This window comes from Salvia splendens, chromosome 11 (genome assembly GCF_004379255.2).
Source record: "Salvia splendens isolate huo1 chromosome 11, SspV2, whole genome shotgun sequence".
NCBI lineage: Eukaryota > Viridiplantae > Streptophyta > Magnoliopsida > Lamiales > Lamiaceae > Salvia > Salvia splendens.
The window spans coordinates 4,457,676-4,480,599 of NC_056042.1; the positions used below are offsets into that span (position 1 = coordinate 4,457,676).

Genomic DNA, 22,924 nt, shown 5'->3' on the forward strand with positions numbered 1-22,924 from the left:
TTCTCTTTACCTTTCTTCCATTTTTATCTATTATGTATTAAAACCCTTATGAAACCCAAAGTGCATATTCTTTTGGAATAGAGAAAGTATTATCTTTTTGTTATTATCTTATTTTCTAGCTCTATGTATCACAAATTTGACTTCAAAATTTTGTGGAATTCAAACTCTTTGCATATGAAAAAAGCCATTTTCATCTGTCACAAAGACTATGTCTTGATATCATTTAATTAGTTGAGTTCACAATTACGCATCAAATAATTATACTAGTTAAAACAGTTGAGAGAGAGAAAGAAAGAGAGATGGCTGGCTAGCTAGTGACAAATGAATAAGCGTGTAAATGGTAGTAGTAATTACCAGAGGCTCGCAAATAATTTACACGTCATAAATAGAAAAAACAATAATCATATGATGAAGATGATCCACAAACATATAGCAGCAGTATAGGGTTTAAGAAAGTTTTGAAAATGATCGGGCACACCACGAACACGGACACGAACACAGTTTTACAACACATAGAATGGAATGTGAGTGCCTAATGTCACCTGCACCTCCCAATCTTCTGCGTTCTTTATAGAATATGCACTCTACATGTTTCGTCTACACATAGACATGGTCAAGATGTTGCACTCGGGCTCTGCATGCAGCAAAACCATTTTTTCTGCAAACAAACATGTTTTAGTATCAGTTTTAGATGAACGATGTTCATGAATCTTGTTCAATCGCATGTAAACAACCCACATGATTATAAGGAAAGTTCAGAGATACAGCTAAAGCCTGAATAAGTTGAGTCGAAAGCAACCCTGACTGCTACAGCCATGTATGTCATAAGTGGTTCTTGAAAATCATGCTAGCTTTAGTTATCTATCAAACCAATGCGGATATGAGCAAAATGTTAAATTGAAGAACAACTTACACCCTGAGGTTTTATAGGCTCTGCTCCTCCATAATTTGTATTTGTGTCCACCTTTGAAGGAGAATCTGGTTTCCCACCTGTCTTTTTCTCATCACGGGCCTTGTTAAATATTACAGTAAATCCCTCAGCTGAAGTAGGATCATTAACATCCCACTCACCGAACTTTGGCAATGGACGACCCTTCTCCTGCGAAAAAATAAGTAAAAGAAATCACAAACAATTAGAAGATATGCAAACATTTAATTGCTAGCTAAGATCTCAAGAACAGTTAGTAACTAGATAACTAACTTGAAGCAGAGCACTGTTTTCATTTCAGAAGTACACGACAAAGTTGAATTGAATTTAAGACCAGTATGATGATGGCTGCAATTTGGCTAAGGTGACGGTGACATTGAAATACAAGATCACTTAGATGAGGGAGCCATATTGAGGAAGATGTGTAAGTACGTCAGAGTAAAATGGTAAGCATTCATTCAAAGAACTGAAAAATCAGCCAGTTTATATACAACAGTACAAAATCAAAGACATTTCAACTTGACAAGGTGTGCTGGAATGATAAGGTGATCTTTAAAAGCAGCAAAGGCTGCCTTCTATAAGTTAAACGTCGCATTTATTTAAATATTTAAGCTTCCTTTGTTATAATCTTGCCATTCAGATACTAACTTTGGAAAACAAAAGTTGCTCTGGGACAAAAAGTGCTAAGCATAAAATTTGAGCATATATTGCAAACTGAATGGAGAATCCCATTAGATAATTGTAAGCCAATTCACCCACAAACACTTCCATTACCAAAAAGTGGGGCACTCCCCACCCCCACCCACCCACATACACATACACATCACACAACGGGTGGGGGTACCATAGTATGAAATCCATACTCATTCTCCACTCCAATCTAACACCCATACACATGCCCCTTTTCATTTCATTGTAATTTTTAAGCACCCCCAAAAATCTAATCATAACCTGAAATAACTAGTCACCACAAAATGATCACCCCACCATCAGCAACATCATCCTAATCAAACTACATCGGAAGACTTATGACAAGCAGGAAGATAATTACTGGCATATATGTATATAACAAAGGTTATAATGTGCTTAACAATGAAAACAATTCAAAAAGAACAACCAATTACACTCCTACAAAAAAAGGACATACAGAAACCACAATGATACGCAATTTGTAGCAATATCAAAACAGAGAATCTGGATAGCTGACACAAACAACAAGAGAAAGCAAATTACATAGAACATCCATTTTGAATTGGATGCACTGCACCACTTGTCACGCATTCACTATTGACTATTAATATAAGCATACGCAACTCAGATAAGCAGGTAGATTGGCTGATCAGAAATACATAGGAAAAAGTATGTAACAACTGATTTCCTGCAAACGAGATTGTTCATATGAATCTGATAATTAGAGAAAGTTCAGTTATTTAATTGAAAATGTCACAGGATTACCAAAATCTAATTACAAACAGCATGTTCATTGATCAAAGTGAAACCATTTAAGTTCTCATTTATAAACTAAGGAGATAAACATAACAATATTTTTAACAAAAAAGCTAATATTCAAAAAATTAATCCTCAAAATTCAATTTTAATTATGTTTCCTTTTGAGATAGGGCATAAGCATAAAAGGTTCGTCGATTAACAGAGAAGGAGTCATTTGGTTTACTCGAAGATCTCCACAAGGAAAGTAATTAATAGACAAATAAAACTTCAACAATAGAAAAACAAGCAACCAATCGCGACAGTTATAAACCTACAATCGAAGAAATAAACAGTCGAATACGCCCAATCCTGTGAAAATCTACCCCAAAGCCAGGCGATCGATCAAACAAATCAAAATACAACAAAAAAAAGAAGAGTTTTGCCGATGCAAATAACGGGGGAAAGGACCACAAACGAGCTCAAATAAATCAAAAGAGAATCGAATGAAGAAAAAATGGAATTTCGATTGCATACCGACATGACTCTTGAGCGAGAGATATTCCAAAGCAGAAAAATGAGTTGAGGAGCGAATTGTAGAGAGAGAGAGGTAGAAAACGATAGATGGGTTTAGTCGTCACTATAGACTGATATATATACATACAAATATACAATACGTATTCAAATAGCATTTGTAATTAATTTTAATATATATTGGTGCATAAATAGGAGAAGTATTATTTATAATGACTAGAAAAAAAAATTATCTTTGCTATTAGGATAAGATGACACATTTAGTAACCTGTCTATTGTTGAAGAAAAGTTTAATAGAAGAAAATTCTACTATATATGAACTAAAAGATGGAAATGAAACACAAATGTATAGTATTTTCGTATATTTATTTTCGAGTTGATTGTGATAGGTATATAATTTTCCTTTTAAGTAGTACTAATATTCTATGAGCTGTGACAAACTGACAATCACAATTTGTGAGCTTAAGAAAGAAGGTTAACAAAAAATGTTTACACACTATATTACTCTATTTATAAAAAGGTTTCGAAGGAAATTCTTTTGTGATAACTTATACTCCTATTTAATTACTAGAATGAATACAAAATAAAATATTAACTTGTAAATGGAATAACAATAACGAATTAATATAGAGATGTAGAATTTATTTTAATCATAGTTAATCAAAAATATATAATGGGAATTAGTTTATGTGATCTAAAACGGTCTTAATTTTATGGAGGTGTAATACTTTAAATGAAAATTTAGTTAAAATAAATAAATAAACAAAACATGATAAGAATGCATATTTTAAGTAAGTTTTTGTGATACTATGATAGAGATATTATTTATTATTAACTTGCAAATTCATACAGCGTTCTCTTTTCAGATCAATATTCAATACTTACTTTATTATAGAATGAATTATTTGAAGACTTTGGGTGCGATTTGTTAGTATTACAAGCTTATCTTGTAGAAACATTAAAATTAACTATTGTTATTTAAATTTTAGTGAAGTTCACAGGTTGTAATAATAAGAAAGAAAAAATAGATATTTTTGTTTAATAAAATATACTCCATGGTGGAAAAAATAGATATTTATGTTCAATGTCCAATGGTGGAGTATACTGTTTTAGCTTTCACAAATTTTATTTTTTTCCCTTAAAAAAGCATCTGTATAATTTTGCTAAAATACATTACTTTAGGGGAAGGTTGTTTAAGGTCATAACATCAATGAAGAGATAGACGGACCAACTACCCCTATCATTCATTTTGCTACACAAAGAACTTGTTAATTTTCACACACAAATTGATTTGAATATCAAGAATAAAAATGAGCATAAAAGATTAAAGAAGACAATTTTTGGAGTGGGAAAGAGAGATAGACGGAAATAGCAAAGGTTCCAATTAAATAGTGACGACGATCAAGCAAAAGATTTTAAGGCCAATAATTACTCTTCCTTAAAACAGAAAATGTATCATTAAGTTTTGGCACAAATTTCAAGAAACATAAATATAGATGGGTTGATGTATCATTAAGTTTGTGGTATTATTTTCAATTTAAAAAAAATTGAATTTCTAACTGAAATGCCGTTGGCCAATCAGAACGCGCCACGTCAGCGGCAAGAGCGCAGCGGCGGACAGCCGTGCCGTGCCGCTGGTACAGACGGACGGACAGCGCCCTGCTCACCGCTGCGGATGCTCAATCTTCATTAGTAACATTAATGATTGAGGTTAACTAATTTAATATTTATAAAACTCGTAATAATCTTGTTCTCAAATGTAATTACCATGGTACAAAATGGGGCCCCACTCGATGAGAAAAAGGTATGTGAACGGACAAAAGATTCGAGGATCGATGGCTACAGTTGTAATGGCACGCCACGCCATCGTCATTCCATTATTTTCCTTTCAAACTCAAATTTTAATTCCACCATTAAATTTGTCTTTTATAGTTTTGAAATACGCACGAATATAGAATAAATGGTCTTCATCTGATTATTAAAAAAAGTTGTACCAGTTATATATTAAAGAAAAATAAAAATTCCGCACCGTGAAAAATATAGTTATAGTACATGAACATAATGGCGCTTTAAATTTTCCCTAAAATAACCGGTTGGAATGTTACGTTTTAATATTTCATGTATATACAATCACTTAAATTCTATGTTTAATTTATTCCATATCCAGTCAGAATCTTAATTTTCGTACCAAGCCATCGCCTACATATTGCATTTGACCATTTTTCCATCTATGAAAGAACAACATTCTCTTGTAATGAAACCACAAAAGCTCCAATATATTACCCACATTTCTGTGTTACAAATTGTCCATTCATTATCCCACTAAAAATATTACCCACATAATTTTCTTTTTCAAATATTCTATTATATAGGCTATGCATTTCTAAAAAAACACACTTACTCATTCAGTTATTTTGATTCTCACTTTATTTATCTTCGTTAACACACTAAACATAAATAGATGCAATTCCGAATGAACCTATATCAATTTCAATAAAATATATTTTTTCGATCACTTTATTTATCTTCTTTAACACACTAAACATTTATTTATCTTCTCTAACACACTAAACAAAAACACGTGAAGTTTCATAGTACCAAACTAGAAAGATGTCAAATTTTCAAGACAGAAGGTTGGTTATGAATCTTGTGATATAGACGACCATATTGGCCTATTGGGTAATGAACCCAGCCTGTTTAAGCAACTTGCAACCTCTCCATTGTTGTTTGGTTTAATTATAATTCTTCCAAAAAAAAGAACATTTCTTTTTAATTTAATATTTGCTGAAGAGCACATTTGGTTGATTTCTTTAATTTATTGTCAACCTACATTCGTGACGCCATAAAAATGATGAAAGGAGAATAGCAGGTGAATAATGATTACTACTATTTGTGAAGGGGAATCTTGATCCATCTACAATTATGAGATCATTTATATACAGATATATACACACACAAACATATACGAAAATGCTCAGATCATAAACACCAAAACCTGTACAAAACAGGACAAAATCTAGCAATTGTTTGTAAATAAATGGCAAAAGTGGTTATTGTAGAAAGCTAGAGTAGAGCCAATAGGCAGATGAAGAATATATAAGTATCCAAGAATGATTCAATCCCAACATAGAGAGCAAAAAAAGGTGTTTCTGTTCCCTCCTCCCCCCATCTATATCTGTTTCATCAGCTCCGCCACTACGGAAAGTGAAGAAGCGCCATTTATCACCGCCTACATACTAGTCTCGACTCGACTGCCTCAGCACTTCATGACTGCAAAAAAAAATGATAGACAGCTTCTCAGTCAAATACGTATATATCGCCTGTGCCAGCTGAAGCAGCTAATAAACCAACGTACTTGTACATTGCAGTGGAGAATCCGATAGCTGGAACTGCATCAATTAACCAAACCCAAATCCTTCACTAGCCTCGTGGATTGCCAGCAATAAACGCTCTTGAAGCTGTTCCTTTGAGGAGTACTCGGGAAGGTCCAGTTGGTTGAAGCTGGGAATAGTGCAAATATATCAAATCAATACACACAGCACAGTTGCAATATGCACGTAGTTAGAGAGCCATATCTGCAACCACGAATATTTACCAGGTATGAGCAGATGGAAGTCTCTCAGGAGCTCCATATGCTTTGTGAATCTGAAACTTCTGCGGACCTGATATGCCTTGCAGCGCCTTAAACCCTTCCAAAGGAACCTAATACACCAACAATCCACATCAGTCTTACGAAATAATGATCAAATGCAATGAATAAATCCTAGGCAGGAGGAAAATGAAAGGCACAGACATTTACATGGCAAGAAACATGACAGAAATCTCAATCAATATACATTGCAACACTTTGTAGAGTGCATAAAAAACAAATTGGGTGGATTCAATTAGCGCCTAAACGCAAAGTAAATCAGCAAATATTAAGCAACATTGCAAGTGTGATTATTGTTTTAAGACATCTCAAGATGATGACTTTGGTGTAGAAGCTTCCTGCTTCTCCCAACCAATGGTTACCCTTCTTTTCTCAGAAATCAAAGAACTAAATTCAAGCATATAAACTCTGTTCAAATTTCACATTTTATGTCAGTAATAAATGCCATTAAGGTTGACTGACAATAAATAAACAGAAATAACATCTGCTTCAGGTAAATCACCTTCGAAGTGCCTGTTACAAATTGGAGTAATCTCGCCATATCTTCCTTGTTGAATGCCTCAACAACCTCCCAGAACCACGGAACAACATTAGATGCTGATGTGTAACCAGTATACTCCGTATTCACTTTAAGATCAGCCACTGGCAAGGACATTGGAGTCATATACAAGTGTCATGATTAAAACAAACCAGTGAGTATTTACCAGATTAGACAACGCTTGCCAACTTACAATCAATCTCTGGCAGACCACTAATTAACAATTCAAGCTCCTTATCATTGAAAATTGATATAAGCTCTCGTGGTACTAATTCATTGAAACCATCAAGGAACGAACTTATTTGGGGGCGGATGGCATTGGTCAAGATATGATCAGCAACGAGGTCTACATATTCATGCTTCGTCTCCTCTGTCACTCTGATATTCCTTCCTCCCGGTTTGAGCTCATAATCGGTAACCTTCCAATCACAATCATATCAGGAGTTTCAATTTCTTTTGGGTGACCTCAAATATCAAGAAAATTCACAAATGAGCAACAGCTAAAAGACTAATATCTCTACCTCTGTTTTCTCATAAAGGATGTGCTTTTCTTCATCTGCATCCATGCTAAAGGTCAGATCAGGTATGTCACTCACATCATTCTGCAGAAAAAGAGGACCCAAGGTAATTTAGGAACTAAGTGATGAGTTTATTCTGAACTAAGTAATCCACTGCATACTCCTACTCACCTCCAGCATCCATTTCAAATTTTTATAATAATCAGGATCAACAGCCTCAATATCATGATATGTCACTTTCACGCCGAGGATATGCTTGTAGAAGGACCGAGTAAAATATACATCAAGCAATTGTCCATCAAAGAGTGCCTTGGCTACCTATAAGTAACATAAGAGTATAACAATGTTAATTAGTGAAAAGACCAATAGATGAAAGCAATAAACCGAACTTAAGAGAGGTCCTTCAGACAATTACCACGCGGCCAATAAATCTGAAATAAGAGAGATGTTCAGTTTGATATACAGAATTAGGATTGGGCTGAAAAGTCGAATTATTTCCAACTGTAGTGAAAAGTAGAGCTCCTTTGTCAAAGATGACCCTCGATAATAACTGATACCATTCCCTAGTCAAGCCACCGGCATCAATACCCTCTTCACCTTGAAAATGAACATTCAACCTTCCCTTAAGATCTTGATTTGGTCGCATTCGAAGTTGATTATACGAATCCTCTAAAATGTATGCCCGTCTAACACTAATACGCAGAGGTCCTGAGAGGTGTTGGTCATGCTGCTGCCGGATCCTGGATCGAAAATAAGCTCTTTTGTTGTCAAAATCAATCAATCTGGGAGCTTTGAGCAGCATTGATAGTGATTTTTCCAATAAACCAGGATTCTGCCTCACAAAAGCATTAAGAAGGCGTCGGTGCTTCTCAGCAAACCTCACAAATGTGACAGATCCATCAAATATCCTGTAAGCATCCACACTTTTAATAGATAATGGAACTGAACTCCCACCAGACTCTTTCACTTCTCTTGCAGTAACATTGGATTGATCTTGCTGCAATATTGAACTGTTTGCCTGCAATTTTTCACATAGAACAAAAAACCCCTCAATGAAAGGTAGGAGTCTCTGAGTTCCAGGTGGAAGAGGAGGAGACGCTGAAGAAGAACCCTGTATATGGTCACCCATGCTAATGTTTGAGGCAACTGAAGACTGGGAGCTCTGATTTAACTCCGATTCCATTGAACTAATGCACTCACTTAGTTCTTCCCATAGTGGCTCCAAAGCCACATTTAACTTCCACATTGTAGCATGTTCTTCCTGTTCTTCATTATTCACCCTTTCCTTATCACTGGCATTCCTCTCTTTGGCCTTGTCACTGTCACTGTCATCACCAACAGAAGTGAGCGAGCTGAGAATCTGAAGAACCCGAAGAACAGCAGCCCCAGCCATGGACCCAGCACTCAAACCCAGCATGTGCGTGTCTCTAAGTGTAATAAGTTCATTTGCAGCCGAGCTGCTCAACCTATGAGCTAACTCCGAGAGCTCCACAACAAAAAATTTGCGATGAGCAGCAGCTACAGAGGCCAATTTCCTCAGCACATCACCAGCAAGTGTGTAAACCTTGTCTGAAAGCCTGATTCACAAAAAAATACTGACTAAAGCCCTGACATAATATTCTCTTGCAGTATCAATAGCTAAACAACAACGAAATTAACAAAAGAATTCAACTAATTATGAAAAACAAAGTAGCACATATAACTGGAGGACAGCCATTTTGCATGAAACTCAGTAGAAGAAATAAAGAGAAATTAGATCTCAGAAATAGTACCCTTCATGCCCAAGAAGAGCACAGAGATTTTGCAGATCTGAATGGGGCAACAGTAGGAAAATATCATAAGTTTTAATACTTCTCTGGCCATCTGATTTGGAAGCACTGGCGCTTTGGTCAAGTTGACTAGATTCCACTGGTGATACATGAGAGTCTGTGCGAGTTTCAGTGGTGGTTTCATTTCCAGAAGGGCTTTCAGCTGGAAGTGCAGTTTCTTCAGTATTAATTTGAATATCTGCTTTGGATGCAGCAGCATACACCACCACTTGGAGTAGACCCATGACCTTTCAGTGAACAAGAACAGATGTATTACTTACACAGAACTGATTCCAACAGAAGCTTTTAAAATGAATTAGAAATGAGAACACGGACCTGCTCAAGGTGCGCAATACTGCGTAAGAACAGTGGTTCACTTAAGAGTCTCAGAAGCAAAATCAAAGGGACATCCTTGTTCTCTGAGCTTTCAGAAACGTAGACATGATGCTCTCCAGCAGTGATTTTTTCCTTGCCTTTTGCATTCTTCCCCTCTGACTGGTTCGTATGTGCAAAATCAGGAATAGTTGAGTTCTCAAAGTGGAAAAGAAGACTGGCCACACCAGAATGATTCGTAGCCAGATATGTTAAAATCTCGAGTACCCTTCGCAACACAAGTGGAGGAACACCTGAATAAAGCACAATCACCCTTATAAGATCCAAGAGACATAGAATTTCCTATCACCATTAGGAAAAGAGTGGAAAATGTAAATACCATCACATAATTGAGATCGGCCATAAACAACATCAGACTGACAACCATAGAGCCTCTGTGTATTCATTGAAGTCACTGCACCCATGATGCTCACTGTCTCAGGCTTTATCATGTCAAGAAGAAGTTGAACAAGTATTGCTCTTGTGTAATTGTGTGAGCACAAGTTCAATAAAAGTCTCTGCAGTAGACCCTTCCCAAGAGGCTATAAAAGGCAAATAGTAAGAAATATTTTAGCTACGTAATTACAATTGAGAGCTATTAGCTTAACGAAAAAAAATACTTCATCCAATGTTGCAAAATTGATTAAAAAAAGTGATTCCAAACAATAAAGAGATGCAATCAATACTTTCCAGGTCACAGGTCATTGTGCTAGCTTTAAGAAGTTGGAAGAGAATTCACCTATATGATATTTGTTGTAAAGCAAACCATAGAATAATTACCTGAGCCAGCCGTAATAGACGAATTAATGCTTTCAAGCCATTAGCATCCAAAAGTGGTTCTCCCTCAAGTTCATTCAACTTCAAGTTCTCAGATACTGAAGATGCCCTCCTTCCAATATTTACTCCGACACCCCTGTCCATAACGGTTTGCCTATCAAAACCAAACCTGTTTCCCCTAGTGTTCAATCTCTGGCTACTTCCAAACAAGCTGCGAGCATGGTAGTGGCTCATTGCTCTGTCTCTAAGCATTTGTGCTTCAGCAAGTAATGGAGATGGCAATGCAGATAATAAAGCCTCTGAAGATGTCAAAAGCACCTAGCAGACACAAACAGAGAAAATAAATAAACAAACACATAAATTAAGTCTAGCCAATAGATTTAGAGTTTAAGAAGCAGACCTCTTCACGCAGATCAGCTGGAAAAGTGGCAATAATCGAAGCATTGTCCATGTCAACTGGCTGTCCTTCTGATTGCTGTGCAATCCTTTGTGCCCGTTGTTGCGCAAGAACTTCAGCTTGAATATCCGGAGGAAGCGCAGCTAAAAACTCTGGATCAATGTCTTCAACTCTTGGAGGTGCGTATGTAGGTGCTGGAGCAGACTGAGCTTGCTGAGAAGCAAGAACCTCTGCACGAAGATCTTCTGGAAGTGCTTCCAAGAATGTCGGATCAATGGCATTAGCATTAGAAGCCTCACCGTTCAAACTAGTTTCATCTGTCTGGCCTGCGTCTTGAGCCACCAGCTGAGTTGATGGTTCCTCTAGACTAGCCCCAGATGGAGGTAATCCTGAATCCACCAGATCTCTTTCCACATCAGTAGCATTCATATCGACATCTGCACTTTCTGGAACAGAGGAAGCATGACTGCCTGGACCAGCCATATCGGGCTCACCAACCAATATTGCATGACAACTAGACTGGCTATCTGGTCCTGGGGATCTATCAAAATCCTCAGCCTGAGATGGCACAACACCACTTAAAGTCCTATCAAAGGGCACAACATCCTGAGCCACAGAACCAGAAGGTGTCTCCAGTGGCTCTGTTCCAATAGCATTTCCATCCCCTGTTTCCATGATATCCAAACCAATGTCACTTGGCTGAACTTCAATTGCTTGATGATGATAACCAGCTGGTTCAGCAACAATATCTGGGTTTACTTCCTGTGACAGTTGAAGTGCAGTTAGTTGATTATCTTGGGCATCATAATTAATATGGTGATCAATATTAAATTGAGTCTCAATTTCACTGACCTCAATTGCCAGTTGATTATCAGTGGCCACAACTGGATCACCTTCCTGCCTTTCTGGTAATATTTGGTTCTGTGAAAGCCGTTCAGAAGCACTTTCAGCAGGACCAGTATTGCTTAATTGTGATATGAACTGCTCTTCAACTGCTTGAGCAATTGCTGCAGCTTGACCACCAGCTTGGGGTTGGCCATCATCAGTCCAGCGGCCATCACCTGGCCCTCTTCGGGCCGATCCGCGCAAGGACTCTAAACCAACAGAAAAGTCAGCTAGTTGAGGTGGTGCAGAACCACCCAGCCGATCACCAAATAGATTAGTTGGTGCATTGTCATAAGGAAGAACAGGAGCATCAAACATATAAAAATGGGCTAGATCAAGGTTACCAGCAGAAAGGCCTTCAGCATCCCGGGATGAATTCCCAGCAGATGACCACATTGAAAACAAATCACCGGAATTTGATGGCCTTGAAAGGAGAGGATGTTGGAGACCATTGCCTTCTGTAACTGACCGCTCATAGGATGTTCTATTTGCCTGACGACGGCGCTCAAATCCAAAAGACCTACGGATTCCAAAGAAGTCATCAACATTAACGCCTTCAAAAGCTTCAGCTGACACATCAATTAGGCCTCCCCCTGCTCCAGGTTGTCCAAGGACCTGCAAATGATCTAACCCATCAAGGGCTTCCCTCCACCTAACCTCAATTACACGGTTTTCATGGAAATCATCATCCTCATCATCAACCATATCATTATAGTCATCACCCAAGCCAGTATCATCATGGTCCTCCACATCTGTATCAGCCAAGGACATCAAACCAGTGCCATCTTCTGCTATATCTTCATCCTCATCCTCTCCGTCATCATCATCCTCACCATCATCACCCATGTCATCTTCTTCTTCATTCATATCATCATCTCCTCTATTTTCTACATGAAAAGACATCTCAATTTGCTCTCCATTGGGTAATGCACCACTTTCCTCCATATCCTCACGCATATAATCATCCCCAAGATCCAAAGGTGTGTCCGTAGTTGGATCCTCAATCCTCATCTCTTGTTCCTCCGACTGGTTTGGGTTTGCATTTTGATCACCATCATCCCGAGAATTATCTGGGAGCACAGCTTCAAAACTAGCATTCCCACTAAGCCCTTGGTCAGAACTTCTATTTTCAGCAGAAGATTGTAATTGTTGAGAAGCTGTAGCTCCAACACCCTGTGAATCAGACCTTCCATTTGGACCATTTACCTTTTTCCTACTCAGTGTATCAGCCCTGGAGATTTGTTCACTAGCATTTGCAGCCCTTGTCAAGCTTTCCAGAGACTTGAGTATGATATTCACAACTTTCGGTGCATCAGGGTGATCCAAGTCATTTACCTGAAGAATGCCTGAGAGGCAATGCACAATCCCACCATCTATCATGCTTTTGGCAATGTCAGGTGAACACCCAGAACCAGGAAGGTTGGCAGACGAAGAATTCTTTGACAGAATGGAGTAGACCAAATCAACAAAAGCAAACACTTTCTTATCAGGTAACAAGCTGCTACTAGAAGAATTGCTCTCAACATTTGTGAATAAAGACAAAGCTTTTACAAGTTCATTCACTACTCTTCTCCTTCCCTCACTAGAGCGGCCAGCCAATACAACCAAAAACCATGAAGCCTTTTCAGAGAGCTTGTCTCTCCATTCATCAGGGCCAGCAGACTTATCTATCGCCAAGGGAAGAAGACGATGTAAAACATGATGAACTATGCCCCCCTGTTCGATATGACTAGCCCCACGTTGTTGGCACATTTCCAGATCTCGTTTCAAGATTACTCCGACAACGTGAACATACATAAGCATAATATCGCTCAATAGCTTCAGAACAAAAGTCACTTTAGCAAGAGCAGCTGATTTCTCTGACTGACTGTCTGTTCCTATCTTTATTGTTTCATTAACCTTCAATTTACCCTTCACTTTGTTAGTTGGTTCATCTATATCCATAGCACTAGCATGCCCACCCCAGTAATCATCACCATGGTATGGAGGATAAGTTGAAACAATCTCAAGTAGGTGATCAATGACTTGAGTAAGATTTGCTGATACCTTTTTGTGGGCTTTGGAAGACTTAATAGACCCATCAACCTTATTTTCAGTTAGTCTAATGCATTCATTAGTAGATACTCCAGTGTCAAAACTGGAAGCTTTTTTCTCTTTATCTTTGTCTTTATCTTTAGATAGCACTATAATGCACCTCCCTCCTGATGTTTCCAACTGACAGACAGCAGCCACTGCTCTCATAAAGATCTCTGGATCTCTGGATATAACAGGTGCCATAGATGTCAAAAATGTTCTAGCCAATATACGCCCTCCATGTCTGCTTCCACTCAGTGTTTGGCGTATCTCCAATTCCATAGCTGTTTGCAGTGTCTGAGGATCTTCTAGAAGATGTCTAACAATAGCAGATGCTAAGGTGTCATACCCAGGGAAAAAACAACTTCTTGGAAGGCTAAAGAGGGCAACCATACCACCACTTTCAAGAAATTGTACAGCCAGAGCATGTGATTTTGTCAAGCGAGCACATAACTGAAGTACGGCCTGCATAATAATTGGGGGTACATGTCTTTTTATCAGGTCACAAGCAATTCCAAGTACTTTATGACTCTCCTCCATCGTCAAGTAACCTGTTGGCTTTCCAAGAAGTTTTTCAAAGGCAGGGCTATCCTTAGCAGATTCATCTTTGCATTCATCAGCAGGTAATGAATTTTCTTTTATTGCTTCAGATGGTGCTTGATTTCCTGACAAGCCAGATAAAGCTCCAGGAACTGTTGCCTCATCAGTCTCACCAGATATCTTAGGCCTAGACTGCACCAAATCATCTAAGATAAGAAGTAATGCACTAATGCATTTGGGGACAAGAAGCTCTTGGGGCACCTCTGTCCTCTCCATAAAATTAATCAAGATATCTACTGCGATTGAGACAATCCCATTTTGTGCTGCAATTTCCCGGGTACTTCCATCTTCTGAAAGAAGTAATGCCAAAGTATGTGAGATCATACCCAATGCACAGCTATCTTTGGAGAAGTCAAGTGGGCAAAGCTTTAGCTGCTGAACTATATAAGAAATTACTTTTGAGCGATCTTCCCCCTTGCTCCTACTACAAAGAGTTCCCAGTAAATCTGTCAAGGGGAATGCCATTGAATCACAACCTTGAAACAATTTCATTGCCACAGCAAGGATATAATCCACTGGAGGTGGTTTTGCCTGTCCCTCTTCAGCCGAAGCATCAGAGGACTTATCAGCCCCGTCAACTTTATGCATTTCTGCAGAATTTCCTAGGGATAAGGCCAGGGCACGAGCTAGCTCATCATCCTCTTGCACAGGATCTTCAGCATGACTAAACAACCATTCCATTGCCATCTCAACACTATTTGTTTCCACTCGTCTAAGTGCCTCCTCAGCCCTTGCTCTGGAAAACCCCATTTCAACAATAGTAGCAATTGTAACCTCATCCGGTGGAGGCGGCATGAAACGTTGGCTTGCTGTTCCAGGTAATCCATTGCGATTTTGTTTCGCATCACTAACACCATTGTATACATGAGTGATTAGGGAAATGATGGAGGTGATAAAACCAGGACTACAATTGGGAAACATTGGGTGGTTCCACACAGGAAGTATAACATCCAGAACTTGCGACTGCAACATGCGAACAAAGGCTTCTGGGTCCCTGGGAACAGGGAACAGCCCAATGGAAAGACCAACTGCAACAGGCTGAACAAGAAGCTGAGCCTGGGATGCTGATGTTGATGACAATAGTAGCCCAGAATTTACAAAATACTCAAGCTCTCGACAATAACTCTGCAAAGTATCAAGGAGCCACGAACTCTGAGAAAGTTTGCTCCCATCACCACTCTTCTCATGCTCCGCACCTGATGTGGAAATTGCATAAGGAACATTCCACAACAGCTGACTCGTTGCGTCAAATGTCGTAAGAAGCTCCTTGAAGGTACCATGGACATAAAATTTGTTAATCATTGCAGTGTAACAAGTTCGCCGCCTGCTATCAAATGAGAGAGCAACCATGTCATCAACAACCTTTCCAAGATAGCGACACTTGACGGACAATGAGATATCAACCCCTGAGTTGGGATCTGGAAAACTCAGTGCCTCAAGAAAAATTTTCGCTAGGGCAGTTCCAATACTCTTTGAAGCAGAACTTAAGGATCCAGTTTCAGTCCTCCGACGATTTGGTAAAGTAAAAGCTTTCACAAGTGCTGTGAAGAACGACCGCATGGTTGAAGCGAGCTTATTAAGGTTATCTGAAACCAGTACTTCTGAACTTTTCTTCTTTGTTCCATGTGGCTGAGCCTCGGTACTACTCGCTCCAGCTTCAGGATCAATTTGTAAGGCTTCCAACTGCCTACCAGTCCTGCCACCACGAAGACGAGCAATACCATGTCGAGTGCGGCGACTGAAAACCTCACTTGAGCGGACCACAGATATGAAGTCACGCTCGACTCCCCACTGTGGGTGAGAACTATTTCTGATTGACACAGGATTCATGTATCTAATAGATGGAATATTAGCATCGTCATCACTCTCCCTTCCAGCGACATTAGACGGACCAGTATCTGCGTTTTCAGGTTCCACTTCGACATTTCGTTTCTCCTCCACCTTCAACTCACAGCACAGAGATACTTGCCACAGAACTTCCCTATAAGTTTTCCCAAGGTCTTTCAATACATCTGCATCGGCAGAACCTAGTTCAGAAACAATGGTGGTTGCTCCTTTTAACAAAGAATTAGAAAGAGATAAGATTCCTTCCAAAGTAGAGAGGCTCTTCAAGATCTTTACTCTCTGAGAAACTTCCACCTGAGCAAGGTGGGATCCCTTAATTGAACTCAAAAGTTCATCTGTTGACTTCAAATATTCCCTTAGGAAAGAACATACTGCACGAGCAAGTGAAGCAGAATGTTGAGCAGAGAAATTTTTAAAAGCAACAGCCACACTTTGACCGAGAGATACTGAAGGAGGCAACAAAGGTAAAGAAAACAATTCCAGGACACATTCAATTCCCTTCTTCTCAACGAATATACGGCAAGTGTCAGAATTCTGAAGAATTGTTTCTAGAAGACGAGCAGCATTGCTTATACAATCAGGCAAAAATGATTCAATATTTGATAATGATGAATCAGTGGCCAAGTCTGAAAATGTCTCAGAACTTCCAGGCTTGGATGGATCTCTGTCATCAGCTGAAGCCACATCTTTGTTATCAGGTTCAGTTTCCATTGGAACAGGTTGAGAGCTGCTTGGGCATTCTGTAGATGGAGATGCGGAGTCAAGTCCAGATCCTATTTTAGCAATTTTTGTCAATATCTCAATCAGCATGTCTACACCTGGTCCCCGCAAAGAGGAAGCATGTCGCATGAGTTCATCCAGGCCACTTGATAAGGAGCCAGATGTATCAGCAGCGAGAGCTCGCAGGTATTGTTTGGAAGTGAAGACTCTTACGAAGCACCTCAAAGCATTGCGGTCTTTCACAGCCTGAAGACCGTTGTTGTTCAAACACAATGCATCAAGACACTGTGGTATGCAAGTAATAGCCTCAGCCGAGCAAAGAACACCATCCATTATGGCATCCATAAAGGCAGAAGGAAGACCTGCTGCTTCTAGGATAGAAAAACAGGTAGGATCTTTGTGAATTACATCACTCATTACAGTAGCTGCAAGTGAAAATACACCCCCACCAAAATCTTTAGCCCGTTTGAATATTATACACAAGCAATGCGGCAGCAAGCTCTCTTCTGTACCATACATACGAGCTGTAGTTCCAGGAGCATAAGTTCCAAGTGATATAGCACGCAATAAGGCTTTCATCAACAGCCGGCGGTGATAGGAAACCAGTGCCTCGGAGTAAAGAGGCTGCAGACTATCAAGCTCAGCAGAAGCACTTGTACCTATCTCAGAACCACCATACTCCAAACTCTCAAGGTCTCCAGAAGTACTTTGTTGCTTTATACCATTTTCAACATGAGATACTTCTACCATTAGGCGTGAAATGGTATCATCAAGACCTCCCAAGTCCCGAAAAAGAGCAGCAGCTGGATTGCTGTAATCCATAAAGGCTTCCAAAACATGTACAGCAGTGCTAACCAAATGCAAGTGCTGAGGGTCGGTATCTTTTAATAGAGGTAGAAGAGTGGGGATAAATCCAGCTTCACGCATGGCTGAGCAACCTGATGATGATGATACCAAAACTGTAACCAGGGACAACAGAGCCTCAGCAAAAACAACAGACCACTTTGATGAATTATTTACAACTGAGCCAATTGCCTTTTGCATAAGGCTGGAGAGAATGCCACGATGTCCACCAGATGTCACAGCTGTCAGTACAGTAGGCTGACGTGACCTATCTTGACAAAGAGCAACCAGGGAAAGAAGACTTAAAATTCGAATCTTTTCTGGAACTGCATCTTCATAGCTTAACATAGTAACCAATTCATTGATGAACTCTGGCTCAGCATTGAAGAAAGACACAAGGTCATCAGTATCACTGCATGCTTGAACAAGAACCACAAAGGCATATAGGCGGATACAAGTATATTGCTGCCTTGCTTCTAGGGAGCTGAAAGCCCTAGCAAACCTCAACCTTGTCAAAAGAGAAAATCTCAAGTTATGGGGAACTTTATAATCTACAACTAATTTATTCAGAAGTTCAAGATTAGACTCTTTTCTTGCATTCACATCAGGCATGTGTATAACTTGTAAACCCCTTGTTGTCGGTTCTGTAGAAGTAGGTTCAACTGAAGCTTCTTCATTCACAGAATAAAATTCAAAATGCAGAGTCCTACCCAACTCAAGAGCAATAGGGTCAGATATATCCTGTAAAGCACATGGAATCAATCCAAGACCTTCTTCTTTACCCCCCCATCCCTGAGCAAAGGAAAATAATCTTGAATTTAGTGAAACATCCCTTATTATATACTTTCCAATGGATTTTTTCAGAAATGCAGCCAAAGTCTGCAGACAAGCCTCCACAACATCTGCATCGGTGGAAGCAAGAAGAGATGACAAGTGATGCTGCACAAACAAAAATAATGGTAAGTAAAAACAACAAATGAAACATAAACATCCAACATTATGAGAGAGCACTGATAACCACTGAAGCTGCCAGAGGATACTCCACAGAAAACATGAGAGAGTAAACAGAACAAGTGAACGGTATTCCTTGTCACAGTTTTTTACAACTTCTAGAGCTCGTTAAGCAAGGCATATCCCCTCGGAATACAAACATATAGAGGCGCATAATAGAGTAATAGAAAAACAAAACACAGACTTTTAGAGTAGCTCATCACAATGCCACTGATTTGATTCCTAAGCCCTAGCAAGTGGTGAACCCCCCACCCCCCAGGAAGACCAGATTCTACAATTCCTCCTCCCTCCAGTCAAGTTTAGACTGTGAATGTGATGCCCAGAAGCACAAATTTTTTAACTACTTTCTAATTATTCATAATCAGAGCACAGTAAAAGTTAGGACAACCCAATCTACCCAACATGTGATAGTTCCACAAATAAAATATGTCACATTATTTTATGATAAAGAGACAAAACTGGATAATATAAGGGTAAAGCAACAGCACACCTTAAGAAAAAACAAGTCCACACGATTGTAAACATGCAGCAGATAAGAGTTTAAAAGTCTAAGACATTAAGCAACACTCTCCAACAATGTTGCTTAACACTCGACAGTAAAAAATTTACAAATACCAAATGCCCCCTATATAGAGTTTTACTTAATTAACAGAAGAGCACCATACAGCAAGCATATTACACACAGAACATAAACAGATCAAAAATTATAAGTTCAAAAATTACTCTTGCGTAAGAAGTCTCTTCAGTTAATAAACAACTTTTACAAAGAGATGGGAAATTCTTGAAGGCAAAAACATTCCAACAATACATACAACTTTAGTCTCTAAAGCATGTCCAGCACAGAAAAGGCTATAAAAATCTTTGTGAATTGAGGCCCACCAGGATAATTCTAATATAACAGTATCCATTACCCCCTCTGGGAGATCTTATTTTATCGTCCATTAAGTGCACAAGCTCCTTCATTGACAATATACATCTATTTCTCTAATCCCTTCTATTTGTGTAATATATTAATACAGCAAAAATTTCTTCAAGTGCAAACTATTTACTAGCTGCTAGCAGCTGGAGTGAAGACAAATCTGGAAGGTTTTATTTCTCTTTTTCCCTGGCTGATGCACAGGAGGTATGGATGACTTGTCCAGCTATCGACTACAGATTGTAGGAGCAGCATGTGATTCTCAACCTCTCAGTATTCAAATTTGACTGTCCAAATGTGAAATTGCACTCCCCTATCAAATCCCCCCTTCTCTTTCCTGAGCTATTTTATCCTGGTTAGTTGCAGAGTGCAGACAATGAGACAAACCACAATAGAATCGAACATTATCAAATACAAGCCAATGATCATTATCTCCAGAGATCATCAACCATGTACCCCAAATTATACCAATGACATTGTGATGTCATATATTGGAGTTGGCTTAGGCTAGGACCACATTTTGTCATACTGCACCAAATTTCATGTGTTAACCAACCAAATCTACTGGATGCATTTCCCACCTAATTAACTTGCAAATTACTGGAGCCTCAATAACAATCGTGGAGTGGGGAGAACCTAGTGTGGAAGTTCTCAGAACCATTTGCTACACTAAGACAATACTGACAGATGACTATCCTGGTCAGAGATCACAGCCAATCAGGTGATTTGAATTGCAAGGAAACACATTTGTCTTACTGGCTACTGCATAATTTTAGCACTCTTAAAAAAATGCTAAACCAATTGCACCAGCTAGTACCAAAATTAAGACAATAAATGTAAATAGTGCCCAAACCAAATATAGTTCTAAGACATGTAAGGTAGAGATATACCTCATAAGAGCTGTAGAAATGCTTATTAGTGCAGTTTTCTAATATCACTCTTATGACACGGAGAATCTGAAGAACAGAATCCCGTGGAAAAGGTGGATCTGATTCTAAAAAGTTCTCCTCAAGTTGCAAATCCTTCCTTGGTTTAATGAATTTCTCAAAAAAGGTGTCGAAGTGATTAAACAAGTCGACCCAATGATGGAAATCTCCCTGCATTAAGATAAATCAGTATGCAAAAAAAACAAGTAGAGTAAAACCATTGTAGTTCGTGGGGGATAACGCACCTTATCAAATTCCCAAGAAAAACTTTTAAGCGGTTCCTCTATTTTCTCAAGGGGTGTAGCAGTCACATTGTTGATAAAGGATTTAATCTTCAAAGGCTACAAACGAAAGAAGGAAGATACATCATTCACAAGTATCCAAGATTTTAGGGTTGATGTCACAACATGAGCAACATAATCATATAAATATAAGAATGGATAAATTTATTAAAACAGTGAAAAAACATTACGAACGAACTACATAAACAAGAGTCATGTTTATTAAAAAAAAAGAAAGCCGGGGGATAATTTTCAGCTTAACCATTCCCCTCTCTATAGCTACAGTAATGCGGTCCTATCCATCTTTGGGAAAACCTGAACCAATTATTTATAAGGGGAGAGAGAGCTTCTTCATGTAGCATTAACCAGTACAAAATCACTTTCATTTGTAGAAATATGATCTAGGAAAGGCCTATATTTGATAAATAAAAAATAAAGTACGATGCATCATTCATCGAGAGAAATGATATCTAAGCAAGAGTTGTGGGTTACAGCAGCTCGACCCAAAACAACCAGCACATGTGAGTTTCTCAGAAAATGCAAGAAAGAGAACACCTAAACCGAAGCTTGAGCAAATGCAATAAGCAAAGTTGAGTGTACTCTACAGTTAGAGTTAGCAAAAAGGTAAAACTGCATCATCTTAAGTTGATATTAATAAAATTCTAACAAATTATAACTCAGATTGTAGGTTGTAAATCCAAAATTGTTTCCAAATCATTGGATATCACTCTCAGTCCCCGATCACACATTCAAATAAAAACTAACCCTAAGAAGCATCCATTACAGAGAATCTTATATAAAAATATAAAAGAAACGATCGGAGCACATAAGATAATTTCCACTAACCACTTCAAGCGCCCTTCTCCGCTTCAACTTCATGTTTTAAAGATCAACCAAATGCGATCATTGCCCGATTCGATAAGAAAGCCGCTCAATTAATTACTCCACCGATTCAACCACTCCGATAGTCGAGTGACCGATAGAGCGTACGTGAGAACTCAAGTGAATAATGGATAACCTGAGGATCGGATGGCTGAAATCCGATTAATTTGGGGAAAGAGACCAAAAATTTGAACAGGATAGATAGAGGAAATTGTGTATCTACAGAGATTGAAGATCGAGAATTCCTAGGGTTTTCGGAAAGAGGTTTTTCTGGGCAATTGATGATCGCATGGAATTTGTAGCCAAGGAAAAAAGATGAAAAATTACGCTTGCGATGGAGTTGTGCTCTATATATAGGGGGGGTGAAATTTTGAGGATAATCAGGAAAATGCCTCTAATATTTTGGAATTTGTTACTCCTATTTTATTCTTTGCCACGAGAGAGTCGGCGAAAATGAGAAAATCAGCCGTTAATTTCTATAATAAAATAACTGTGTATATCATGCTAGATTTATTTTATTTTATTTTATTGTATATCATATCATATGAAATGAAATTACATAACTCCATTACTTTGTTTGTGAGAAAATAAGTCCATTTTTTAGTTTGACGAAAAAAAGTTCCCCCTCTAATTCAGTTCCGATGTTATATTACTACGGCGACATTTATTTTTTAGAATTGATTTAGATAAATAAAAATAGCATGTTAATTATTTATTTACTTTAAATATTAAAACTTCGGAATATCCCAACGCCTGTGATAGTTAACGTCATTTGAGCTAATTTTGTTTGATTATTAGTTCATTGTAAATGTGAGATTGGAGATCGAATAAATCAATCCTCTATTCATCAATTATTAAAAAAAACACCATTTTTCAACTTTATGTTAGCAATTATTTTGTAGGAAGAACAAGGAATAGTACAATATATAAACAGCACCCCTGAGCACAATATTAAAACAAAACAAAAAATAAAGATGCATTTCTTAGAGGGCAAGT

The 22,924-nt window shown here is 38.5% G+C and overlaps 3 protein-coding genes across 7 annotated transcripts in view; 1 reads left to right on the top strand and 2 right to left on the bottom strand.

The window, feature by feature from the left end:
- Positions 1-22,924, top strand: part of LOC121756375 (peptidyl-prolyl cis-trans isomerase FKBP16-1, chloroplastic-like) — a 542,442-nt gene that overhangs the window by 105,478 nt on the left and 414,040 nt on the right. The window lies entirely within an intron of this gene.
- Positions 385-3,023, bottom strand: LOC121756385 (protein NOI4-like). Of its 2 annotated transcripts, XM_042151933.1 has the most exons (4): positions 2,891-3,023; positions 914-1,099; positions 739-804; positions 385-658 (listed from the first exon to the last, which is right to left on the bottom strand). In XM_042151933.1, the coding sequence occupies exons 1-4, from the start codon at positions 2,894-2,896 to the stop codon at positions 614-616; spliced, it is 303 nt and encodes a 100-aa protein (XP_042007867.1). In that variant the 5' UTR covers positions 2,897-3,023; the 3' UTR covers positions 385-613. The 2 variants fall into 2 exon arrangements, with proteins under 2 accessions (XP_042007867.1, XP_042007868.1); XM_042151934.1 differs by lacking the exon at positions 739-804.
- LOC121756335 (E3 ubiquitin-protein ligase UPL1-like) lies at positions 5,900-22,271 on the bottom strand. 3 transcript variants are annotated; one of them, XM_042151849.1, is made up of 18 exons: positions 21,893-22,271; positions 21,011-21,106; positions 20,730-20,936; positions 12,176-18,851; positions 11,799-12,040; positions 10,950-11,708; positions 10,553-10,867; positions 10,113-10,314; positions 9,737-10,026; positions 9,365-9,648; positions 8,008-9,169; positions 7,764-7,910; positions 7,596-7,676; positions 7,268-7,493; positions 7,039-7,178; positions 6,483-6,589; positions 6,243-6,388; positions 5,900-6,157 (listed from the first exon to the last, which is right to left on the bottom strand). In XM_042151849.1, exons 1-17 carry the CDS (start codon positions 21,923-21,925, stop codon positions 6,286-6,288), a joined length of 11,070 nt encoding a protein of 3,689 aa, XP_042007783.1. In that variant the 5' UTR covers positions 21,926-22,271; the 3' UTR covers positions 5,900-6,157; positions 6,243-6,285. The 3 variants fall into 3 exon arrangements, with proteins under 3 accessions (XP_042007783.1, XP_042007782.1, XP_042007781.1); XM_042151848.1 differs by having other exon boundaries at positions 11,799-12,061; XM_042151847.1 differs by having other exon boundaries at positions 11,799-18,851; positions 21,893-22,270.